General features: G+C 38.8%; 1 protein-coding gene across 1 annotated transcript in view; it reads right to left on the bottom strand.

Annotated features, from left to right (window-relative positions):
- Nucleotides 1-24,081, bottom strand: part of TLK1 (tousled like kinase 1) — a 155,283-nt gene extending 131,202 nt beyond the window's left edge. Inside the window, exon 1 of the mRNA XM_060016602.1 lies at nucleotides 23,807-24,081. Coding sequence (XP_059872585.1) covers nucleotides 23,807-23,945 — 139 coding nt within the window. The 5' untranslated portion in view covers nucleotides 23,946-24,081. The remainder of the gene's footprint in view (nucleotides 1-23,806) is intronic.
- Between the last annotated feature and the right edge of the window lie 3,053 nt (nucleotides 24,082-27,134).

The following is a 27,134-nucleotide window of genomic DNA, read 5'->3' as shown; positions in this document are numbered from 1 at the left end:
TATTTCAGATATTCAAGACAAGAAAATATAAAGTGTCTTATATTCAGTAAAACTGATTTTTAGCACATGGAAGACACAGATAAACTGTTATCAAAATGCCAAAAACTGGGAAATACTGCTCCCATGAGTCCTCCCAAAAGAATCTAGAGAATAAGTTTGCGAGAAAGTTAAGTTATAGACCGATCTCATTCATGAACATAGGTGTAAAAATACTAAACAAAAGATCAGCGAAGTAATTTGTTTAAAAAGAATTATAGCTCACAGATATACAGACTGCCAACAAACACATGAAAGAATGCTCAACATCATTAGAGAAATGCAAATCAAAACTACAATGAGATATCATCTCACACCAGTCAGAATGGCCATCATCAAAAAAATCTAGAAACAATAAATGCTGGAGAGGGTGTGGAGAAAAGGGAACACTCTTGCACTGCTGGTAGGAATGTGAATTGGTTCAGCCACTATGGAGAACAGTATGGAGGTTCCTTAAAAAACTACAAATAGAACTACCATACGACCCAGCAATCCCACTACTGGGCATATACCCTGAGAAAACCAAAATTCAAAAAGAGTCATGTACCAAAATATTCACTGCAGCTCTATTTACAATAGCCCGGAGATGGTAACAACCTAAGTGCCCATCATCAGATGAATGGATAAAGAAGATGTGGCACATATATACAATGGAATATTACTCAGCCATAAAAAGAAATGAAATTGAGCTATTTGTAATGAGGTGGATAGACCTAGAGTCTGTCATACTGAGTGAAATAAGTCAGAAAGAGAAAGACAAATACCGTATGCTAACACATATATATGGAATTTAAGGAAAAAAAAAAAGGTCATGAAGAACCTAGGGGTAAGACAGGAATAAAGACACAGACCTACTAGAGAACGGACGTGAGGATATGGGGAGGGGGAAAGGTGAGCTGTGACAAAGCAAGAGAGAGGCATGGACATATATACACTAACAAATGTAAGGTAGATAGCTAGTGGGAAGCAGCCGCATAGCACAGGGATATCAGCTCGGTGCTTTGTGACCGCCTGGAGGGGTGGGATGGGGAGGGTGGGAGGGAGGGAGACGCAGGAGGGAAGAGATATGGGAACATATGTATATGTATAACTGATTTGCTTTGTTATAAAGCAGAAACTGACACACCACTGTAAAGCAATTATACCCCAATAAAGATGTTAAAAAAAAAAAAGAACTATAGCTCACAATTAAATTGGGTTTAGTCCAGGAATACAAGGTTGGTTTAATACTTAAAGAGCAATAAAATAATTTATCACATTAAAAAAAAACCTGGAAAAAAGTTAAATGATTGTTCAAATAGATGCAGAAAAAGCATCTGATAAAATTCAACAGCCATTTGTGATTTGAACAACAACAACAAAAAAATTAGTAACTAGTAACAGGAATTTCCTTGACCTGAGAAAGGATAGACCCAAAAGAGCCATATAATAAATTGTAAAATACTGAAAAATTCTCCCCCCACTTCTAAAATTAGTAACAACATAAGGATTCCCACTATAACCAATTTATTCAATACTGTACTAGAGGTCACAGTCACTATAATAAGGCTGGAAAAACAAATTAAGTATAAGGATTGGAAAAGATGAAATGAAATTATCATTCATAGGTCGCATGTTTATAGAAGATGAATCTAGCTGAGATAACTTATCAGAATTATAAGCAAGGTTGCTGGTTACCAAGTCGATATGCAAAAATTAACTGGATTTCTACATATAAGCAATAAATAGAAAATAATAAAAGTTAAAAAGAGATCCTATTTACAATAACATCAAAAAGTAAAAATAAAACATCTAAAAGTGCAACAGTAATTATGCAAGTTTATTAGAGAAAATTATAAAACATTATTAAAATGATGAAGGGAATACACTATATACATGAATTATACCCCTCATTATTATAAAGATATGACTAATGGATTCAGTGTAATCTCAATGAAACCCCCAACAGACTGATGTGTTTATTTGTTTGGTTTTTGAAATTAGCCAAAAATAGCCAAGGCAATGTTGAAGAAAATCAATAAAGTGTATATTAATTCCCTATTGCTGTCCTAATAACAAGTTACTACAAACTTAGCAGCTTAAAACACCCATTTATTATCTCCAGTTTCTATGGGTCAGAAATCTTGGTGCAGCATGGCTCAGCTGGTTCTCTGCTTAGAGTCTCACAAGGATAAAACCAAGGTATCAGCCAGGCTGTGTTCCTGTCTAGACACTCTAGGAGAGAATACATTTCCAGGTTCATTGAGGATGTTGGCAACACTAAGTTCCAAGCAGCTGCAGGACAGAGGTCCCCATTTCCTTGCTGTCCATCAAGCGGGGTTTAGTCTCAGCTTTTAGAGGCTCCCTACATTCCCTGGCTCATGGTCCCCTTCCAAAGGCAGTAACAGCAGGTCAAGTCCTTTTCATTGCTTCTGAGTCAAATCCCTCTGACCTCTCCTTCTGCCCCTTTCCTCTTCTGCTTCCTTCTTCTGCCTTCTTCTCTTCTGACTTTTCTATTTTTAAGGGCTTGTGTGATTATATGGGACCCACCAAAATAATCGCACTATTTTAAGGTCTGTTGATTAGTAACTTTAATTACATCTGCAAAATCACTTCACAGCACTTCCTAGGTTAGTATTCAACTGAACAATTTGGACAGAAATGTTGGGAAAACATCTTTAGAATTCCACCTATCAAAAAACAGGGGAAGTTTGATTTACTGGATATCAACCTAATTATGAATCTAGAGTAATTAAGGAAATATGAAACCGGCACAAAAACAGACAAACATAATACAGAATATAGAGTCTAGAAACTGACCTGTCTCTAGGCACAGACACTTGGTTTACAAAAAAGGGTAGCACTGCAAAACAGTGGGAAAGAACAATTCTTTTCAATAATTTGTGCTGGGACATCAGGACACTCACAGGGAAATGAAACCTACTCCCATCTCACACCACACAGAAAAAAATCAACTTCGGAAGGATTACAGATCTAAATATGAAAAGCATAATAACAACAAAGCTTCTGAAAGATAATACCGGAGAGTGGGACTTTAGGAATAGTGGCATGAGGAGCTCGGTGGACCATTTCTCCAGTAAAACAACGATTTAACTGGTGAAAAGAAAATTTTTTAAACAACCAACCATTTAATGTCTCTGAAAATTGTCCTAAGGGCACACAGCAAATGGAAAAACATTTATTCAAGAAAACATACTAAACAGAGGTGAGAACAGCAAGTATCCATGACATATGGGCCATAAGCCACTCCCAATTACACCCCTCCACTCAGGGTGACAGAAGTTCTACACCAGACAGGTGCTACAGGAGCTCCCACACTCCAGCCTAGGACTAAAATTTCACCCCAGTAGGGGAAGGCTGCTGGCATCTCTCAACTGTTGCACCCCCCAGCTCCATGTTGCAGAAACTCCATGCCAGGGCGTCCTGGATGAAAAGAACAGGGGTCCCTCCATCCAACCATCCCCCACTTATAAGGCAGAAAAGCTCTTCTCCAGGTGGAGTAGGCTAAAAACACTAGGTCCCAATTCCTCACTCATAAGGCAGAAGTTCTTTACCAGGAGGGGCAAGATGAAAGTTGGATTTACTCTCCTTGCCCAGCACACTACTCCTAGAGTGGGTGTCACTTCAAGAGAAGTGATCTCCTTGCCTCTGACCCTAATTTCACTGAGGCAAGGCAGAGGTTCTTCCTAGGGGAAAAGGTAGACCATTAGGAACAGAAAGTTCTGTCCATCCCACCTGACAGAATGACTTTACTAGGACAGACTGGGGGGAAACCTCATTTCTAAGGGCAATGTCCAAAACTATGGAGATCCTGGAGGTGAATAACTAAAAGGAAGCAGGTAGTTCCACAACAGTAGTAGCAACAAGCAAAGCTACAAACCAGCTAGAAGTTTAACAGAGAGAACTAGGCAAAGAAAAAGGCAGTAAGATTCCTCAAGGTAAGCAGCACAAGTCTCAAAGGCTGGCAACACTTTGCTTCTGCAGAGACCTGACTTAATGCAATCAATCTATGGAGCAATTTATGCCCTGGGATGTCAGTGAAAACAACAGAGCAATAAGCTAGCAGTCAGTGGAGGCTGACAGCTGGCAGTGACAGCAATAGAGGCAGACCAGCCAAAAGCTTAATGGGGAGATCAGGGAAAGAGGCAAAGAAAACAAGGCCAAAACCAATCAGCTCTGGTGGTCAGGGAGACTGCACATGACTTTGAGAGGGCCCAGATGTTGGATTCATCAGACAGAGTTTAAAGCAGCTATTATAAATATGTTCAAAGAACTAAAGGAAATCATGTTTCAATAATTAAAGGAAGGTATTATTACAATGTCTCATCAAGCGAGAATATCAATGAAAAACAGGAATTACACAAAATAATCAAATGAGAAAATATGAATACTAGTAAAGAGCGTAACTGCGTATTTCTTCTCCTTTCTTCCCTTAACTAATTTAAAAAGCAATTACACATACAACATGTATATAACTGTATTGTTGGGTCTATAACATAGAAAACAAAATATATTTGACAGTAACAGCACAAAGGAGACATATGGAAACAAACTTTATTGGAGTAAGGATATAACGTCATATGGTATAAATTAAATCTACATGAGGTAACATTGACATATATACACTACAAATGTAAAATAGATAGCTAGTGGGAAGCAGTTGCATAGCACAGGGAGGTCGGCTCAGTGCTTTGTGACCACCTAGAGGGATGCGATAGGGAAGGTGGGAGGGAGGCACAAGAGGAAGAGGATATGGGGATAAATGTATACATATAGCTGATTCACTTTGTTATACAGCAGAAACTAACACAACATTGTAAAGCAATTATACTCCAATAAAGATTAAAAAAAAAACCTACATGAGGAAATGAAGAGAACCAGGAATAATACATAAGGTCAGTACAAAAACGATAAAGGGGTTTTCCTTTCTCATCTCAGTTTATTTAAAAAAGACTATAAATCATATAAAATATTTATAACAATTTATTCTGGGGTAACATATAGCAACATATATAACAAAAAAAGGGGAGGATGGAGTAGAGCTGTATAAAGAATAAAGTTTCTATATACTGCTCGAATTAAGTTAGTGTAAATCTGAAGCAAATTTTGATAAGATATATAACGTAAACTTAGAGCCATCACTAAGAAAATAACTCAAAAAAGAATTAAAAATAACAAAAGCAATTAAAATGTTACAATAGAAAATAATTTTAGAGATGAAGAGAAACATTTTATAACAAAGGGTCAATCCATCAGTAAGACATAAAAATTATAAACATATGTGTACCTTATAACAGACCTTCAAAATACTTGAAACAAAGCTGACAGAAACAAAGGGAGAAAAAGGCAATTCAAAACTAGCTGGAAGATTTCAATACTCCATTTTCAATAGCAAATAGAACTAAGCAGAAAAACAAAAAGGAAATAGAAAACAAACACAATAAACCAACTAGACCTAAAAGACATCTAGAGAATGCTACATTCGACAACAGAATACGTGTTCTTCTAAGGCACACATGGAACACTCTCCAAGAGAGACCATATGCTAGGCCACAAAACAAGAATCAACAAATTTAAAAGAAGTGAAAGCACACAAAGTATGTTCTCTGACCACAACGGAATTAAATTAGAAATCAATTACAGAAGAAAATTTGGTAAATTCACAAATATGTGGAAATTAACATACTCCTAAATTACCAATAAGTCAAAGGAAGAAATCAAAAGGAAAATTAGAAAATGCTTGAAATGAATAAAAACAAAAACACAACATATCAGAACTTACGGGATGGAACTTGCACAAGCCCCTTAGATAGCCTCATCCACCAGAGGGCAGACAGCAGAAGCAAAAAGAACTACAATTCTGCAGCCTGTGGAACAAAAACCACACTCATATAAAGACAGACAAGATGAAAAGGCAGAGGGCTATGTACCAGATGAAGGAACAAGATAAAACCCCAGAAAAACCACTAAATGGAGACAGGCAATCTTCCAGAAAAAGAATTCAGAATAATGATAGTGAAGATGATCCAGGACGTCAGAAAAAGAATGGAGGCGAAGATTCAGAACATGCAAGAAATGTTTCACAAAGATCTAGAAAAATTAAAGAACAAACAAAGAGAGAAAAAATGCAATAAATGAAATGAAAAATACACAAGGAATCAACACCAGAATAACTGAGGCAGAAAAACGGATAAGTGACCTGGAAGACAGAATGGTGGAATTCACTGCTGCGGAACAGAAGAAAAAAGAATAAAAAGAAATGAAGACAGCCTAAGAGACCTCTGGGGCAACATTAAACGCAACAACATTCGCATTATAGGGGTCCCAGAAGGAGAAGAGAGAAAGAAAGGACCCAAGAAAATATATGAAGAGATTATACTCGAAAACTTCCCTAACATAGGAAAGGAAATAGCCACCCAAGTCCAGGAAGTGGAGCGAGTCCCATACAGGATAAACCCAAGAAGAATCACGCCGAGACACGAAGTAATCAAATTGGCAAAAATTAAAGAAAAATTACTGAAAGCAACAACGGAAAAACAACAAATAACATACAAGGGAACACCCATAAGGTTAACAGCTGATTTCTAGCAGAAACTCTACAAGCCAGAAGGGAGTGGCATGATATACTTAAAGTGATGAAAGGGAAAAAACTACAACCAAGATTACTCTACCCAGCAAGGATCTCGTTCAGATTTGACGGAGAAATAGAAAGCTTTACAGACAAGCAAAACCTAAGAGAATTCAGCACCACCAAACCAGCTCTACAACAAATGCTAAAGGAACTTCTCTAAGTGGGAAACACAAGAGAAGAAAAGGACCTACAAAAACGAACCGAAAACAATAAAGAAAATGGTCATAGGAACATACAGATCGATAATTACCTTAAATGTGAATGGATTAAATGCTCCAACCAAAAGACACAGGCTTGCTGAATGGATATAAAAACAAGACCCATATATATGCTGTCTACAAGAGACCCACTTCAGACCTAAGGACACACAGAGACTGAAAGTGAGGGGATGGAAAAAGATACTCCATGCAAATGGAAATCAAAAGAAAGATGGAATAGCAATACTCATATCAAATAGACTTTAAAATAAAGAATGTTAGAAGAGACAAGGAAGGACACTACATAATGATCAAGGGATCAATCCACGAAGAAGATATAAAAATTATAAATATATATGCATCCAACACAGGAGCACCTCAATACATAAGGCAACTGCTAACAGCTATAAAAGAGGAAATTGACAGTAACACAATAATAGTGGGGGACTTTAACACCTCACTTATGCCAATGGACAGATCATCCAAAATGAAAATTAATAAGGAAACACAAGCTTTAAATGACACAAGAGACCACAGAGACTTAATTGATATTTATAGGACATTCCATGCAAAAACGGCAGATTACACTTTCTTCTCAAGTACTCATGGAACATTCTCCAGGATAGATCACATCTTGGCAAGGTCACAAATCAAGCCTCAGTAAATTTAAGAAAACTGAAATCATATCAAGCATCTTTTCTGACCACAACGCTAAGATTAGAAATCAATTACAGGGAAAAAAATGTAAAACACATGGAGGCTAAACAATACGTTACTAAATAACCAAGAGATCACTGAACAAATCAAAGAGGAAATCAAAAAATACCTAGAAACACATCACAATGAAAACACGACGATCCAAAACCTACGGGATGCAGCAAAAGCAGTTTTAAGAGGGAAGTTTATAGCTATAAAAAGCTACCTCAAGAAACAAGAAAAATCTGAAATAAATAAATTTAACCTTACAGCTAAAGGAACTAGAGAAAGAAGAACAAACAAAACCCAAGGATAGCAGAAGGAAAGAAATCATAAAGATCAGAGCAGAAATAAATGAAATAGAAACAAAGAAAACAGCAAAGATCTATAAACCTAAAAGCTGGTTCTCTGAGAAGATAAAATCGATAAACCATTAGCCAGACTCATCAAGAAAAAGAGGGAGAGGACTCAAATCAATAAAATTAGAAATGAAAAAGGAGAAGTTACAACAGACACCGCAGAAATACAAAGCATCCTAAGAGACTACTACAAGCAACTTTATGCCAATAAAATGGACAACCTGGAAGAAATGGACAAATTCTTAGAAAGGTATAACTTTCCAACACAGAACCAGGAAGGAACAGAAAATATGAACAGACCAATCACAAGTAATGAAATTGAAACTGTGATTAAAAATCTTCCAACAGGGCTTCCCTGGTGGCGCAGTAGTTGAGAGTCTGCCTGCCGATGCAGGGGACGCGGGTTCGTGCCCCGGTCCGGGAAGATCCCACATGCCACGGAGCGGCTGGGCCCGTGAGTCATGGCCACTGAGCCTGCGTGTCTGGAGCCTGTGCTCCGCAATGGGAGAGGCCACAACAGTGAGAGGCCCGCGTACAGAAAAAAAAAAAAATCTTCCAACAAACAAAAGTCCACGACCAGATGGCTTCACAGGTAGGTGAATTCTATCAAACATTTAGAGAAGAGCTAACACCCATCCTTCTCAAACTCCTCCGAAAAACTGCAGAGGAAGGAACACTCCCAAACTCATTCTATGAGGCCACCATCACCCTGATCCCAAAACCAGACAAACATACTACAAAAAAGAAAATTACAGACCAATACCACTGATGAATATAGAAGCAAAAATCCTCAACAAAATACTGGCAAACAGAATCCAACAACATATTAAAAAGATCATACACCATGATCAAGTGGGATTTATTCCAGGGATGCAAGAATTCTTCAATATACGCAAATCAATCAATGTGATACACCACATTAACGAACTGAAAAATAAAAAGCATATGATCATCTTAAAAGATGCAGAAAAAGCTTTCAACAAAATTCAACACCCATTTATGATAAAAACTTTCCAGAAAGTGGGTACAGAGAGAACCTACCTCAACATAATAAAGGCCATATATGACAAACCCACAGCAAACATCATTCTCAATGGTGAAAAACTGAATTTCCTCTAAGATCAGGATTTCCTCTAAGATCAGGAACAAGACAAGGATGTCCACTCTCACCACTATTATTCAACATAGTTTTGGAAGTCCTAGTCACGGCAATCAGAGAAGAAAAAGAAACAAAAGGAATCCAAATCGGAAAAGAAGAAGTAAAACTGTCACTGTTTGCAGATGACATACTATACATAGAAAATCCTAAAGATGCCACCAGAAAACTACTGGAACTAATCAATGAATTTGGTAAAGCTTCAAGAGACAAAACTAATGCACAGAAATCTCTTGCATTCCTATATACTAATGATGAAAAATCTGAAAGAGAAATTAGGGAAACACTCCCATTTACCACTGCAACATAAAAGAATAAAATACCTAGGAATAAACCTACCTAAGGAGACAAAAGACCTGTATGCAGAAAACTATAAGACACTGATGAAAGAAGTTAAAGATGATATCAACAGATGGAGAGATATACCATGTTCTTGGATTGGAAGAATCAATATTGTGAAAATGACTATACTACCCAAAGCAATCTACAGATTCAATGCAATCCCTATCAAATTATCAATGGCATTTTTTACAAAACTAGAACAAAAAATCTTAAAATCTGTATGGAGACACAAAAGACCCCGAATAGCCAAAGCAGTCTTGAGGGAAAAAAATGGAGCTGGAGGAATCAGACTCCCTGACTTCAGACTATACTACAAAGCTACAGTCATCAAGACAATATGGTACAGGCACAAAAACAGAAATATAGATCAATGGAACAAGATAGAAAGCCCAGAGATAAACCCATGCACCTATGGTCAACTAATCTATGACAAAGGAGGCAAAGATATACAATGGAGAAAAGATAGTCTCTTCAATAAGTGGTGCTGGGAAAACTGGACAGCTACATGTAAAAGAATGAAATTAGTACACTCCCTAACACCATACACAAAAATAAACTCAAAATGGATTAGAGACCTAAATGTAAGCCTGGACACTATAAAATTCTTAGAGGAAAACATAGGAAGAACACTCTTTGACATAAATCACAGCAAGATCTTTTTCGATCAACCTCCTAGAGTAATGGAAATAAAAACAAAAATAAACAAATGCTACCTAATGAAACTCAAAAGCTTTTGCACAGCAAAGGAAACCATAAACAAGACGAAAAGACAACCCTCAGAATGGGAGAAAATATTTGCAAATGAATCAATGGACATAGGATTAATCTCCAAAATATATAAACAGCTCATGCAGCTCAATATTAAAGAAACAAACAACCCAATCCAAAAATGGGCAGAAGACCTAAATAGACATTTCTCCAAAGAAGACATACAGATGGCCAAGAAACACATGAAAAGCCGCTCAACATCACTAATTATTAGAGAAATGCAAATCAAAACTACAATGAGGTATCACCTCACACCAGTTAGAATGGGCATCATCAGAAAATCTACAAACAACAAATGCTGGAGAGGGTGTGGAGAAAAGGGAATCCTATTGCACTGTTGGTGGGAGTGAAAATTGATACAGCCACTATGGAGAACAGTATGGAGGTTCCTTAAAAAACTAAAAATAGAATTACTGTATGACCCAGCAATCCCACTACTTGGCATATACCCAGAGAAAACCATAATTCAAAAAGACACATGCACCCCAATGTTCACTGCAGCACTATATACAATAGCCAGGTCATGGAAACAACCTAAATGCCCATCGACAGATGAATGGATAAAGAAGATGTGGTACATATATACAATGGAATATTACTCAGCCATAAAAAGGAACAAAACTGGGTCATTTGTAGAGATGTGGAAGAAATCTAGAGACTGTCATACAGAGTGAATTAAGTCAGAAAGAGAATAACAAATATTGTATATTAACGCATATATGTGGAACCTAGAAAAATGGTACAGATGAACTGGTTTGCAGGGCAGAAATTGGGACACAGATGTAGAGAATAAACGTATGGACACCAAGGGGGGGAAGCGGTGGGGGGTGGCGGTGGTGGTGTGATGAATTGGGAGATTGGGATTGACATGTATACACTGATGTGTATAAAATGGATGACTAATAAGAACCTGCTGTATAATAAAATTTTAAAATTTAAAAAAAAGATTTGTAAATATTGTTAAATTTATTTATTTATTAACCTCTGCACATTTTTATATTGTGTGTTTTACAACTTGTGTAATATATCAGCATATACTGTAACATTTTACAAAAAAGAAAAAGAACTTACAGGGTGAATTAATTGAGTGCTTACAGAGAAATTTACAGTTGTAAATGCCTATATTAAAAAAGAGAAAACATAGGAAAACATTTTTCATGTATTGAGATACTTCTTAAATACCATAACGGAGTGGGGGAACAGGCCACAGAACTGGGGAGGGGTGTTAATAAAAAAAAAAAAAGTACTTATCCAAAATACAAAAAGAATTTCTTCAATTAATTTTTTATTTTTGTAAAGAGAAACAACACAAAGGAAAACTGATCAAACGATCTGAACAGGTACTTCACAAGATATATCCAAAAGTCAATAAACTTATGAAAAAATGGTAAACCTCTGAACTCATCAGGGAAATGACAATTAAAACCACAAATAACACCTGATATCCACCAGAATATCAAAATAAATAATTTTAACAATTCCAGCTGTCGGTGAGGGTGTAGAGCAATGGGAACTCTCATATACTGTTCATGGGAATGTAAATTGTTACAACCACTTTGGGAAACTGGCAGTATCTACTAAAGGCAAACACACACATAGCCTATAACCCAGTAAATTTACTGTTAGGTATATACTCAACAGAAATTAATAGTACATGAAGAGACAGGTATAAATATGTTCATACAGCATTATTAGTCATAATAGAGAAGTGGAAACAACCCAAACATCTATCAACAGATTGCATAAATAAACTGTGGTATACACATACAAGTAATATAGAGCAATGAAAGTGAACAACAGTTACAGGAATTAACATGGATGAAACTCTAAAACATACGTGAAACAAAAGCAGCTAGAAAAAATATATATACTGTATGAGTCCGTTTATATAAAATTCAAAACAGGCATAATTAAGTCAGAATAGTGATTGCTTTGGAGGGAAGGGAGAAGGTAGTGAATGACTGATGAATGCAGGAAGAGAGCTCTGAAATGCTGCCTATGTTCTATTTCTTAACTGAGTGGTCGTTACGTACATCGACTTATAGTAATTCACTGAGCATTATTTATCGTGTGCATTTTCTGTATATATTAATATTGTGATACAATAATGAAAGGTAAAGCACCATATAACATTAAAAAATAAAATCAACTGAATCACAGTAAAATTAGAGTACCTGAACTTTAGAGAGTAATAATTTTTTAAAGACTGGGCTTTTGATATAAATATTACGTTTAAGTTCAATCTCACTAGCAATCAAGACATACCAACTGAAACCAAATGATAACATTTAATAGTTAAACTGGAGGAAAACTGTCTAATTCCCTTCTCTAGGGAATATTCTGTTCATACCTATTGACAGAAATACAATTTCCTTCCTTCCCACTTTTCCTTTTTAAAAAACTTTCCTTCACAGCACTGGAGAGGGTTGCTCTATGATCCACAGGAGAATAGTGCTACTGTGGTTCCTGAATTTCCAGTTTCTAGTTCAGTCCCCTTGAGACCTAAATGGGTTCTAAGAGACACTCAGCCCTATATCCTTCTAATAATAAATTTGTTTTGCTAAAGTTTTTTTCTAGCAACCAAATGACCAATGAATAGAACACCTTGATATAGGATAGGCTACAACCACATTACGTAATAATTCTGTTTATATGAGAAGTTGAAATTGGCATCACAAATTGTTTTATCTGACCCACAAAGTGGTTTTTTTTTTAAGTATAAATTACATGTTATGAATTGTAGTCTTCCTCACTAGACTCTGCCCAAGCTCCTAGGAGACAAGGACTATATCTTACATACCTTTGTTTACCCAGTGCTATGCTCCAGGTCCAAAAATACTTGCTGAATGAATAAACAAACTATGCCAATAAGGTTTCTATAAAACTCTAAAGCTCTGACAATTGATTCACTTCTGAGAAGCAATAACAGATTTTAAAATCCTGGTTATCCCATAGGGAAAACAATAGTGACAATACACATTAAATGACATTAAAAAATTCATGCCCTTTTGCCCAGTAAAGCAAATCCTTAAAATGTAAAATAAAGAAATAAATCAAAGGAAGAAAAATTGTATGTATAATAAATACCACAATATTATATAGTGAAAAGAAATGAGACTAACAATTATGATTATCACTTGAAATCTGCCTCTGTCATACACAACCCTGCTAGAATTCTTCAAAAAGCCAGGGAGACAATCTATGTATGTCAAGTGTACTCTGGTCATAAGGATCTTAATCCAGATGGTACTTGTTCCCTATTCTTGACATTGAAACAAAGAAGAAAAAATTTTTAATTCTAAAGCATCCTTGTATCTAAATATACTAGTAACAGTTAACACATACTGACTTGTTAACACGCCACAAATTTCTCATTTAATTCTCACAACCTTATGAAATAGTTACTATCTCTTATCTCATCCTACAATCAAGAAAACCTAGGAATTCACTGGCAGTACAGTGGTTAAGACTCCACGCTTTCACTGCAGGGGGCACGGATTTGATTCCTGGTCGGGGAACCAAGATCCCGAAAGGCGCATGGCCAAAAAAAAAAAGCATTTAAAAAAAAAAAGAAAATCTACAGATGCATGGAGAGGTCAAGTAACTTACTACAGTAAGTGGCAAAACCTAAACTGATATCCGGAATCTAACAAATATGTGCTTGTAACTACTTCTACATAATAATGCTTCTAACATAAGGTACCAATATCTAAGTATAAAAAACTAAGTGTAATGCTGTCAACTAGGTCAGAGAAGTAGGAGACACTGATAGGAAAGAGGAGTAGGGGGCCAAGAGCTTGCCGAGGACTGCCATTCATTAGCCTTTTGGGTTTGTTGTTTAAAACTATAAAATGAAAAATTTTTAAGTAGTGAGAGAAATGCCTGGAGAAAATATAATAAAGCATTTGATAAACTGGATTAGATACATGTTCAGTATGAAGATCGCAACCCTTTGGTTAACTGCAAGGCACTGTGTTAATAATATTTAAGCCCAGTAATTCCTAGGATGAGGTGAACCCCGCCTGGTTCAAAAATACATGCCTATCTCATGCATTGCTGCTATATGAGTGGAACACAATTCTTCAAATAATAATTTGGCAATAGTTATCAAAAGCCTTTAATTGTTTTATACTTTTTGCCCTGATAATTCCATCACTGGGAATCCTCTTCGGGGGGTGGGGGGAGCTTTTACTCAGAGATATTATATCAATATCTATTGTAGCCAAAAAGTAAAAGTATAAAGAAAAGAAATAACCTAAATAACTAACTATGGTAGTTAAGATGTTTTTGTTCACCATGATCCATTCCTCAGGAAAACTACCATTCACCTAATTTGTGTGACCTTCAGCGGTCCGTCAATCATGGCTTTCTGTGGATTCCTCAACTCACTCTACCTACAGCCATAGTGGCTACCTTGCTGTACATCTCCCAGGTACCAGTGACTGGTTAAGGAACTGACAATCATAATACATCAGCATCAACCCAGAAGTGACATGTGGACATTAGGAAAAAGTTTTGTCTGTCAAGTGTGGTTGCTAAGCCAAAGGTATGTGACTGGGCTCCAGAAGCAAGAGGCTAGAAGAACCCAGAAATGGAGTCAAAGAGGCTCAGTGACATTATTTGAGATGTTGGATCTAAGCTGTTTCCAAAGCCATTCCATCCTCCTCCACACATACAATTCCCAGTTACGTGAACCAGTAAATTCCTTTTTTAACTTACCAAAGCTTGTGTTAAGTTTTTATCACAGGTAAGCAAAAGAATCATGACTAACACACTACCAAAAGAAGAATGGTTAACTAAATTAGAGTACATCCATTCAGTATCCCTGTGGTTAAAATTCAGTGGAATAATGCTAACAGAATAGTATAACAGTTAAGAGCATGCACTCAGGAGCCTAGTCTGAATCCTGACTCTGCTACATATTCTCTATGTGTCCTTGGGTTAGTTAGTTAACCTCTCTGTGGCTCAATTTCCTCATCTGTAAAATAGGGATACAATAGTACCTACTTCATGACTGTTAGAAGTGAATGAGTTACTATTTACAAAGTGCCTAGAACAAGTCCTATCATTAATAAGTATATGTATCTTTTAAATAAATGAGATAAGCAAAAATATATATACAAAGTTAACTAAACCATGTAACTTCACTGATGTTTTTTAAAATCTGTGCACAGAAAAAGGAAAAACTATGTTTTTAAAAAAGCAAAAATACCCTATTTGTCAAAAAAAAAAAGAAACATGCCTCAGGTCTCATGAAAGACAGGATGAATCTGATTGGCCTCATGCAAATCCCCCTGACCTTCTCCAGAGGCACCATATTCACCATCAGACAAGAAGCACATACATAGTGTCAAGTGTGGAATTCTGAAATCACAATGTATGACATTTAACACAATACCAGCAAATACCAGGTTAAAGTTTAATTTAAACCTAGAAGTCATTTCTCCAACTAAACTAGTTTCCAGGGAAAGGTACAAATTTATGAGCAGAACGAACTTTTAATAATCCATATAAATGAAGGAGAACAAATATTATGTCAGCCCCCCAAACCACTCATATTTGGCTTTGCACTGCATCTTTGTAGCATACAAGCATTTTAACTTAAATAGAGGTATAACCTGTCTTCGTGAAATTCACAAAATTTCAAACCTAATAGCGAAGCCACATTGAGAAGATTTAAGTTTCACAACCTACCACCTATTTCAGATCTGCATCTTTCTACATCATGCTTTGAATTCCTATCAACCCTTTCAAATTCTTTCTCTCATTAGATACACTAAATAATACATGTTACCAAGGGATCTGTTTTGTATGCAATAAGGTAATTAAAGCTTTAAGTGTTTTAAAAAATACTTCTTATAAGATGAATCAGATTAAGCTTCAAGCTTCCTTTCCCTGCCATATTGAATACTAATAAAACTCAAACATCTGCCACTAAAGCATCTCAATTTTGTTCAGAGCCTCATGCACCAGGTTAAAACCCTCCACAATAAGTGGACTATTCCTATATGGACAGTCAAAAATTCTCCATTCAAATTCTAATGTTTATTTGTTATTGCTGTGGTGAGCGTATGAGGTCAAAATATTAAGATAAATGGCATCCCAATTTAATTATTAAATATGAAAGTAAGATTTTTCATTAGTATACCTCTAACATTTTCCATGAAACGTAAGATCTGTACAAATTGGTTCTGGATTTTTCTTCTTTTTAATCTTATCTCCACATACATACAAAACTCATGCAAAAAAATAATAATGACAAAGTTTACCAGTAAACTGAATGAGCCTAAAAGACTGATTAGTAAATTAAAATATCTTAAGGAAAAACTAAGAAATTACCCAAAACTAAATTTCCATATCTTAGGCAATATATCCCAGTGGTTAAAATGCAGACTTGATTCAAATCTCAGCCCTAACATTTACTACTCTGTGTCATACCGGGCAAGTTTCTTTACTTCTCTGTGCTTTGGTTCCTCATCTGTAAAATGAGAATGATAATTGTATATACCTCACAGAGTTACGAGAATTAAATGAATTAACATGTGCAAACAATGAACTTTAGCTATTATTGTTACCCATTATCACTCTCTAAAATATAACTTGCCTATGAATTACTAAAATGAGTATCTCCCTGGGTCTGAAATACGTGCATATTAAGTATATAATCACTCTGTTTAAAAAAAAAAAAAAAGCTTTAACAGATCTTCAACAAAACTTTTCGTTAGGTGCCACCTCTATAGAGCAGCAGTCCCCAACCTTTTGGTACCAGGGACCGGTTTTGTGGAAGACAATTTTTCCACGGACAGGGGTGGGGAATGGTTCAGGCGGTAATGCAAGCGATGGGGAGCAGCAGATGAAGCTTTGCTCACTCAACGCCACTCACTTCCTGCTATGCAGCCCGGTCCCTAACAGGTCCCTAACAGGCTGCAGACCACAGCTGCAGCGGTCTCCCGGGGTTTGGGGACCCCTGCTCGAGGACATCCTACTACACACTGAGAATATGGAAATGAACAAAACATAGTCTCTGAATTCAAGACCTTTCTGTCTAGTACACAAAAAAATAAAACTATAATAAAAGGTAGTATGACAAAGGTGCTATGAAATAGACAATCCTATATGACACTAAGGAGCAGAGGAATCTAACTCGGGGGGAAACAACCCAGAAATAATTTCTGAGGAACAATCACCTAGTTACTTCACTTCAGGGCACCACATTATTATTTATGTAATTTACACAGCTTTTAATATATTCATAACAGTATTTTAGAATATAGATCATTAAAAAGACAAGATCACCTTGCATACTACTGCTTACCATGCTCATAAATAAACTTAAAAATCTTTTGGTAATAATGAAGATGAGTATCTTCTCTTAACAAATTATAACATAACCTTGAAAAGGTCACATTGCTTCTTCAAGAAACATTTCTTTCACCAATAAATAAAAGCTACAAACTTTCCTCCAGTAAATTATAATTAGTGCTTATGTCAAACAAATAATATTTTTGAGCTGTTAGAGAACTCTGAAGGCTTCGAATTCAACTCCCTCATTTTACAGATGAAAAGGAGCCACAAAGTATAATGGAGAAAGCACTAAGCTGAAAGTCAGAAAACTGAATCTTGGTCCCACCTCTCCTACAGTAAAAGCCTGGGCAAATTATCTAAGTTTCCCCATCTGTAAAATGAGAGGTTTGGATTCATTTGCTTCCAAGGTCCCTTTCAGCTCTGTAATTCTCATTTTATGAAACTGAAGCAGAGAGATAGGCAACTTGCCCAAAGTCACCCAGCTAGTTAATGGCAAAATTGGGACTACACTTGGATTCCAATTATCAATGCACTTCCTCTTCTCTACCATACTACTTCTCCTACTTCACCATTCCTCTAAATTATTCTAAGATTTCTGGAAATTATTAAAGAGCATGAAGGAGTTTATTAAACTAAATGACTTAATCCTATGGCTCTTCTATAGAAAATGAGCTTTAAGTCTAAACGCAAGAAATACATGAAGTCTCAAGCTATGTCACTTACTACACTTAAGTTGACCCCAAGAAAGTTACAGGAGTTTAACCTTGACTTCCCAGCACCTAAAATCTAACCTTTCAATACATTTCACAGAAGAAATTATGTTCCATATTAAATTAAAATATGAATTGCTATAGGTAATGATAGCTATTACATGCATAATTCTCTCAATAAGATGAGAATTTAAATTCTTCACTTTATGTTCTGGTTTTATTTAATATGCATTTTTAAATTCAAGAGAGATCAATTTAAACGCTTTGCCTTCATGCATCCTTTTTTCAGACTCTCTAGCTTTAAAACCATTAGATTAAACACATTACTTCTGAAATCACATACACAATTACAAATGAAAGACTATACAGACTGCTGACAGTTTCTCTTTCTGAACTGAAAATCAGCCCCCCACAGCATTCTAAAATTCTGTGCCCAAGTATATGACAACTCTACTAAACTGTATCGTAAGCAGCATCTGATTCCCTAAAATGTCTTCAAAGTTTATTATATTTCACAGGGAATTCATCAGGATTTCAAGACTGACAGTGTTGATTCCAGAAAATACAGAAAAATCCTCAGAGGAAAAGCACAATAAAAATGCAAAAGACTAATAAAGTCAATGATAGTTTCATGCTACTGACTTAAGAGAATATTCAAAAACATTCATGGATATGTAAGTACAGTTTAACTATATTTACGAATTTTCAAAGAATCACAGAATGTTTGCAATTTCTAACTGGATGGGACCTTAAGTCACTTAATCTAATAGCACACGAAATAAGAATCTACAGAATTTATCTCTACCTCCCCCAAAAAAGTCTCCGTAGTTTGCTTTAAATTCTTTAAAGCAGTTCTTTCATTGCTGGCCAAGTCTAGTAGTTATACAGTTTTTACATTCTTCTCAATAAATGATGCTGAATTCATTCTGCGCCTTCCTAACTTTCACCTGCTGGTCCATCTTCTATAACAGCATAATGAACACATTCTCTCTTCAATTTATGTGATTGAAATGCCTGAAAACAGCTATACTTTTTCCCACCCTTTAGTGTCTTCTTTAGTCTAAATGTATGGTCCACAGATTTCTTGTGGGTCCTGAAGACACTTCCGGGATAAAATGTACTTCCACATCACAAGTACCTTTAAAAAAACTGCCACTTGTCGAATTTTGGTGTAATATCAAAGAATAACTTCCAAAAAGACTATTAAAACAATTCTTTTGGGCTTCCCTGGTGGCGCAGTGGTTGAGGGTCCACCTGCCGATGCACGGGACACGGCTTCGTGCCCCGGTCCGGGAAGATCCCACATGCCGTGGAGCGGCTGGGCCCGTGAGTCATGGCCGCTGAGCCTGCGCGTCCGGAGCCTGTGCTCCGCAACGGGAGAGGCCACAACAGTGAGAGGCCAGTGTACCGCAAAAAAAAAAATTAATTCTTTTGCAACTACATATCTATGTGAAGTTGGATTCTCTTCACATGCCTCAATCAAAATATATCTCAACAGACTGAAAGAAGAAAATCCAGCTGTCTTCTAGTAAGCCAGAAATTAAAGTGATTTGTAAAAATATAAAACAATGCCACCAGCCTCACTGAAGCGTGTTTTTGTTTTAATTTTTGGCTGCATTGGGTCTTCGTTGCTGTGCGCGGGCTTTCTCTAGTTGCGGTGCGTGGGCTTATCATTGAGTGCAGGTTCAATGCAGGCTCTCATTGAGTGCAGGCTCAGTAGTTGTGGCGCATGGGCTTAGTTGCTCTGCAGTATGTGGGATCTTCCCGGATCAGGGATCAAACCGGTGTACCCTGAATTGGCAGGCGGATTCTTAACCACTGTGCTACCAGGGAAGTCCCCTCACTAAAGTTGTTGTTTTAGACTATTTTCATTTTAAAATTTGTTAACATGTAATCAGATTGTTATTGTTAGATAAACATTTTTGAAGTTATTTCATTTCAAATACAGTAAATATCAATAGACATAACCCACATAAATAAAATCTCTTCCTCAATAATTTTTAAGGGAGTAAAGGGGTCCTGAGACCAAAAAGGCTAAAGCACAGCCTATTTCTCAGGGGCAGATTCACAGACTTCTAACTATCTTGGATTTCCCTCTCTCCTCTAATATGTACATATGCCTCTGTAAGGGAGGCACCTACCACATATCTATATATTCATGAGCTAGAATCCTTAAACATACAACCCTGTCTTGCTCCAGCAGGTGACTTCAAGAAATTAAAGGGCCATCTGGTACACTTAACTGTTAACATCTCCCTACAGGTATTACTCAATCATCTGGAGTCAAATACTTTAACTCTTTTGTCTAAAGGATGCAGTCTGTAAATATGGAAACAGAGAGCAAGTTTATTTAAACTGCAATATTATCTTTTTGACCAAACTACTTTCATTATTTATATAAAAGTAAAGCAAATTATTCATATCTGGCAAGATGAAACAGAAAAGCCAAGTCTTTTGTATAACCATTTATTTGACTCTTAGCAGTAACCCATTCAAAAGTACCTATGTATTGATATGCAAAAAAACCACCTGCTCATCTAGCCAGTACACACACCAGGTTCCTCGGAAACAAACCTGACCTTATTTGAAAATTTAATTTCTTAACTTCCCACATCCTTATTCACAGATTAGAAGATAAAGTGGGATAGAGAATTTGGCCACAGGTTTAAAAGACCCAATGTGCAATCTAGAGCTACACTGCTGAGCACCTCTCAGAGAATTTTAAGATTGATAAAGGAAAAGGTTTGGCACTCCAAGGGAAGAAAGAAGTCTATACTATATCATATAAATTCCTAATTCTTATGAGTTAGGCTTATAGATACTTATGGAACAACTTTGAAAATAGCCCATTTTCAAAGTAAAGTTTGCTTAAAAGGAGTTCTTCACATATGTAACTTTATATATGTACATATACACATGTGTGTATCTCTTTTAAGTTTAAAATTTTCTATTATATATTAAATTTGCTCCACTTTTCAAGAAACAAAGTTTAGGGCTTCCCTGATGGCGCAGTGGTTGAGGGTCCACCTGCCGATGCAGGGGACACGGGTTCGTGCCCCGGTCCGGGAGGATCCCACATGCCGCGGAGCGGCTGGGCCCGTGAGCCATAGCTGCTGAGCCTGCGCGTCCGGAGCCTGTGCTCCGCGACAGGAGAGGCCTCAGCAGTGAGAGGCCCGAGTACCGCAAAAAAAAAAAAAAAAAAAAGAAACAAACAAACAAACAAAGTTTATTCTCTCCTTGATACACACACTCAAGTTCCATTAATAGTAATGGTTCTTACTATCTATCAGTCACCAGCAATCAAAGCTCTCAATTTACATCACTTTACACAACATACTAATGTTACTTGGAAAAGATGCAAAGCACTTGTTAAAATAAAAACTGGGATCACACTCAAAAGAAAATGTTTCCATCTTGATACCTAGGGCTTCATATATGCAATTCCTATTAGCGTTTGTGAAATCTGAAACTATAGCTTCAAGATGAATATATATAATCCTAGAGAGAATTAACAGTTTTAACTTACTTCCTGGTTGGTCAAAAAAAGCAATGTACCACTGTCACCATACAGGTACTTGGGTGTGAAGTATAACTTCCACAAAAGCATGTCCTGTTATTTCATTAGTAAATAGAGACACACTATTCAGGTTACATAAAAATCCAAACTGCTGGACAAAATTTCTGGTTATTTGGAGGGTCAAGCTAAATTATTCCAACCCCTGAAAAATTTAAAACATCAGGAAAATTGCAGAATAGTATGAAAATTTTTTAACTAGAGTTGCAGTAACCTCAGAAACTCACAATCTAGATTTTTCAGCCCCCAAATTATTAATTACAGATGTTACAGATGAGCAATTCGACACTATATGCCCTCAGTATCTAGCACAGTGCTTAGCTCACAGAAATGGCTCAGCAAATATTTAAGAAATGAATGAAAAAAAGATATAGCCTTAAAAGAGTCTTTCCCAAGACCATCATTTACTATCACTCATTACATATCATTCCTAACACTATCATTAAGCATCTTAATGAAAGTACAGACAAAAGTAAAAGCATGCTAAAAGCACCAACTGCTGTTTACAAAATAGATTTTAAAACATTCATTTACAAATTTTCAAATGCAAAAAGAAAAATCTCCAGGTGTACTAAATTTGAGTGAGTCAATAAATAAACTTTTATCTTCTAATAATCAGAACTCAGGGTTGGGGGTGAGATGGAAAGGAGAAATGTCATGTCAATGTATTCAGCATGCTTAATGGATGCCATAAATCAAACCTTCCCCTGAATTTTCCAGAGCAAATTCATACCAATCTTTGAGCCTATTGTCACTTTCACACATGCTCACAGGAACAAAATGACAAAGAATGCTGTGCCTGAACCACTGGATTCAGGGCACAAACCACTTGATTAACAAATGTCAAGGCTCTGAGTCGTAAATATTGACAGATATTTTCAAGATAAATTAATCCCACCGACTCCTGCATAAATCAAAGCTCCTGGTATCTTTAAAGGATTCACTAGACTACTGGACTTCCAGTCGTTTTTTCTGAAAATGTGGCTACAATCTCCCTGTGTGACACAACCGGCGGTGAACAACCCATTTACCAATTGCTGATGAATACCGCTAAACGTTTTCCAGACAAAAGAGCGTTAAACGTGATTCTACGCACATTTATTCTTCCCCCACAATTCTCCCAAATTTCATTTTATGTCGTATACTTAAAGTTAAATACAGCAAGTTGAAATTTTAGTCAAAAGCACTCCGATGTCTTACTAGCTGTGTAACTGCTACATCTGGTGGCAGCACACTTGCATGCAAGAAGCCAGAAAACTTAGAAAACAATTGTAACCGATCTGGTGCGTGTTTGCAGTAACCTTTACGCAGATATTTCCCACAAAACCCACGACCCTGTCAAAGAACCGTAGCCTACTTGCAGTAGAGAGAGAACGCACAAACACGCAGATGATGATGGCGAAGCAAAGTTGCAACCATCTGGAGGGATGGTTTTAAAAGCCTGCCCACGAATCAGTCTGTCGTTTAAACTGCTCTAGGAGGCCAGGCAAGGGATCAAAGTCGGCTTTGATAATTTCAGAGGCTCCCCCCAAAGGGCAGAGACCCTGCAAACGAGAGGCATCCTCCAGGTCCTGGGCAGCAAAGCTCGCAGAGCGGGGACCGCCTCTAGGGGAGGAGTGCGCGAGGGAAGGGGAGGGGGCTCGAGGATGAATGCTTCACCAAGAGGGAAAATCCACCAGAGACCCGAGGCCAGGAGGTTAAGAGTACTGAGTGTACTAGCAAATGGAGCAGAAAGGGGCTCGCGTCCGGGGTCAGGCTTCCCATCCCAGCAGGACTGGCTCTTAAGAAGCCCAGGCGAGTCTGTGCGCCGCGCCTCGCTCCGGCCCCTCCAGCGCGCACCCCCTCGTCGGTCTTCTCAGCCACCCGCGAACCACCACCCACACACGGAGCACTACCTCCCTGGAGCCGGGAGGCCTCGAGTCCACCTCGCCCCCTCCCCCACCCCGGGGTCGGAGGAAGGAGACGCGGGGGCGCTGGGACCGCGGCGCAGGAGGGGAGGCCCGCGAGCGGGCGCGGGCGCGACGGCGCTTACCTTCCCTGGGCCTCCCGGATGGCGGCGTGTGATTCAGCAGGGACCTGGCCGCCGTCGCCGAGCCCGGGGTTGGAGACGTGGAGAGCTGGGACCAAGATGGCGGCCCCTCCAAACTTCCACTGCTACTTTGGACACTCATCAAGCTACTTTCTGGGAACCCGACTCCCCCCCTGCGACGGCAGCGGCGGCAACGGCAACGGCACCGGCACCCGCCTCCGTCATGGCGGGGGCCGCGCTGAGGGCGAGCGAGAGAGCGAGGGCAGGGAGGGGAGATTCAAGGGGATGGGGGAGGAAACCGAGAAGGGGGAAGGTGGGGAGGGTAGAGGTGAGGGGAGGAGAGGGGACGGGGAGGAGGAAAAGGGGGAGAAGTGAGGGAGCCGGCGGGCGCGCCGGAGAAGAGGCAGAGAGAAGGAGCGCGGCGGCAGAGGTGTCGAGGGGGCGCCCGCTGGGGCCGGGGTCGGAGAGCGGGCGGAGCGCGGGCTGCGCCGGCAGAGAAGACTTCCGCGGGCGGAACCTGCCGGCACCTCTGCAGTGCGTCGGCCCCCGGCGTCGCCCGGGTGGCGGCGGCGGCGGCGGGTGGTGGGTGGCGGCTGAGGCGGCGGGGTAACCTCTGCATCAGTTACAGGCGGCGGCGGCGTCACGCGCCGCCTGTGCAAACACTATCGCGAGGCTCCTGCGCCTCCGGTAGCGGCGGCGGCGGCGTCGGCCGCGGGAGCAGGCTTGGGGGAGGGACTGCCAGGGGTTGGGGGCGGGGGCGGGGGCGGAGGGGCTGGGGAGGGAACGAGCGCGCGAGGGAGGAGACGCGGGCGCCGGGCGCTGCTGGCTCACCAGCGGATAGCAGCGCTGCGCGGGAGCCCGGCCGACCGACTGGCGTGCGCGGGGGTGGCCTCCCCGAGCCGGCCGGAGGGAGGCGCACCCGCACGCGCCCCCGCCGCGCAGCACTGGCTCCCGCGCCCGATCCGCTGCCACCTGACTCCCCCTCTCTCTCGCGGAAGCGCGCCTGGCTTCCGACCCACACCCAGCCTGGAGAGAAATGCTTCTGCTCTCGCTGGGCTGTCGTTTCTCAGGAGTTCGATGCGATCATTTCTCAAAATGGAACTGAAAAGTTGAGAGTCGCGTCTTTCTTGCCCCTCTGTACTGTGCAAAAAAACCGGTGTGCCTCTCCCCGTCTACAGAATGGGAGTGATTATCGAATAAAAGAGCTAAGAAAATAAGTTGGGGGGGGATGGAAATAAAACTTTATGAATGTTTTCCAAAAAAGAAAATCTTTACCGGTGTTCTGCGCTGTTATGTGTGGTCTAGCAGTTCTTTGTTTTAAAACAGTAGGTGGGAAATCTAAGAAAATTTTGATCAGCGAATTCACATATTTAGGGAAACTATCCAGGGTTCATCTTGTAGAAGAGGGCATGGTTTCTAGAAAGTTCCAGGGCCGCTGCTGAGCCCTGACTACAAAATCCTAAAGCAAATTGCAGCATTTGCTGAAATTTATAGGTACAGTGTAACTTTCTACAAACCCACACACGGGCAGACACATCAGGGATTGGGCATCTTGTACATAAAGGAGCTGTCTAATAGTTCAGGAAAAATACAAGGCGATTGCTCTCTTTAAAAAGCCAAATTGAATAGAACACTAAAAAGATTATGATATACAGCAATTGTACTGGCACGAGGAAATGGCATGCAGGGGGACAAAAATGTCATTTCTATTTCTTATTTTTGTGACTTTGCATTTCTCATAGTAATGTTTTGTTCAGATAAACTGTCATACTAGAATAGAATCTTGGTTGTCAGTTATCTCCAGAGGTAATTTTAGTTTTCTTATGCTTCAGATTCTTCAGTGAGCTTTTAGTAACGTTCTGCTTTTCAAACTTAAGAGGGACATCTCACAAATTAAACAATTTTATTATTTTTTTAAATTATCTATTTAGGCTGCTCCGGGTCTTAGTTGCTGCACGCGGGATCTTCACTGCAGCACGCGGCTCTTAGTTGTGGCAGGCATGCAGGATCTAGTTCCCTGACCAGGGATGGAAGCCGGGGCCCTTTGCATTGGGAACACAGGAGTGTTACCCACTGGACCACCAGGGAAGTCCCCTAAACAATTTTAGCGAGATATAATAAACTACACATATTTAAACTGTACAACTTGATAAGTTTTGATGTGTATACAACCCTGAAACCATTTATAAAATCAAGATAGTGAATATGTCCATCAGCCTCCAAAATTTCCTCTACCCCTTTGTGGTTCCTCTTCCCCTACACCCCCATTCCCAAGTAACCACAGATACGCTTTCTGTCACTTAGATTAGCTTGCATTTTCCAGAACTTTAGATAAATGGAATCGTACGGTTTGTACACTTTTGTCTGGCTTCTTTTACTCAACATAATTATTTTGAGATTCATCTACATTGTTGCATTTATCAGTAGTTCATTTCTTTTTATTGCTGAGTATTCCATTGTGTGACTATACCACACTTCGTTTATCCATTCACCTGTTGATGGACATTTGCATTGTTTCCACTTTTTGGCTATCATGAATAATGCTAGTATGAACATTTGTGTACAAGTCTTTGTGTGGACATATGCCTTCCTTTCTCTTGGATACATATCTAGAACCTTACCATTAGATTTTTATACCAAAGCACATTAACCCTAAGGCAAAACAAGAATTCCTATATGATAGGTAATAGGCAACTGTATGCTCTCTCAGTATTTTAAAAGAGTAAGCTTAGCTGATTGTGGTGAAAAGAGCACAGGACAGGAAGGAAGTCAAGAGGCCTGGGTACTAGTCTCAGCAGGTAACAGTCCTTCTCTATTCAATTTCCTCATCTATGAAAAAGAGGTTAGAGTCACTAGGTGATCTCTAAAGCTCCTACCAATTCCAAGACTTTATATGGAGCTCAGCTCCTCTCGAGAGTAGTAAACAAAACCCGACCAAAGAGATTTGATAGTAGGTTATCTTCCTCCCAACCCTCCCCAGAGCCTCGGGTTACCTTTACACCAACCCCGGTTACATTTTATGCAGACTGACTCCTTTTATTTTAAATGGTAACTAGAGGATCACAGCAAATAACATAATCCAATTACTTTCGATTTATTTTTGTTACAAGTGCTGCCTTGGAAAGACAATTAAATGATTGGTTCCTGCTTTCTTGTAGCTTATAAAGATAGTCAACACTGACTTATAAAGAGGCTACTGCCAGCAATAGGGAGCTACTTAAATAAACCGTGGCTTAGCCTGAAAATGGAATGTTATGCCATCACTTAAAATCATGTCTTTGAAGAATACTGAAAAGGATGATAAAATTTTCATGTATATTGTAAGAGAAAA

The sequence above is a fragment of the Delphinus delphis genome, chromosome 7 (assembly GCF_949987515.2).
Source record: "Delphinus delphis chromosome 7, mDelDel1.2, whole genome shotgun sequence".
Taxonomy (NCBI): Eukaryota; Metazoa; Chordata; class Mammalia; order Artiodactyla; family Delphinidae; genus Delphinus; species Delphinus delphis.
The sequence above is the reverse complement of the archived record's forward strand: the minus strand, read 5'-3'. Positions and strand labels throughout refer to the sequence as shown.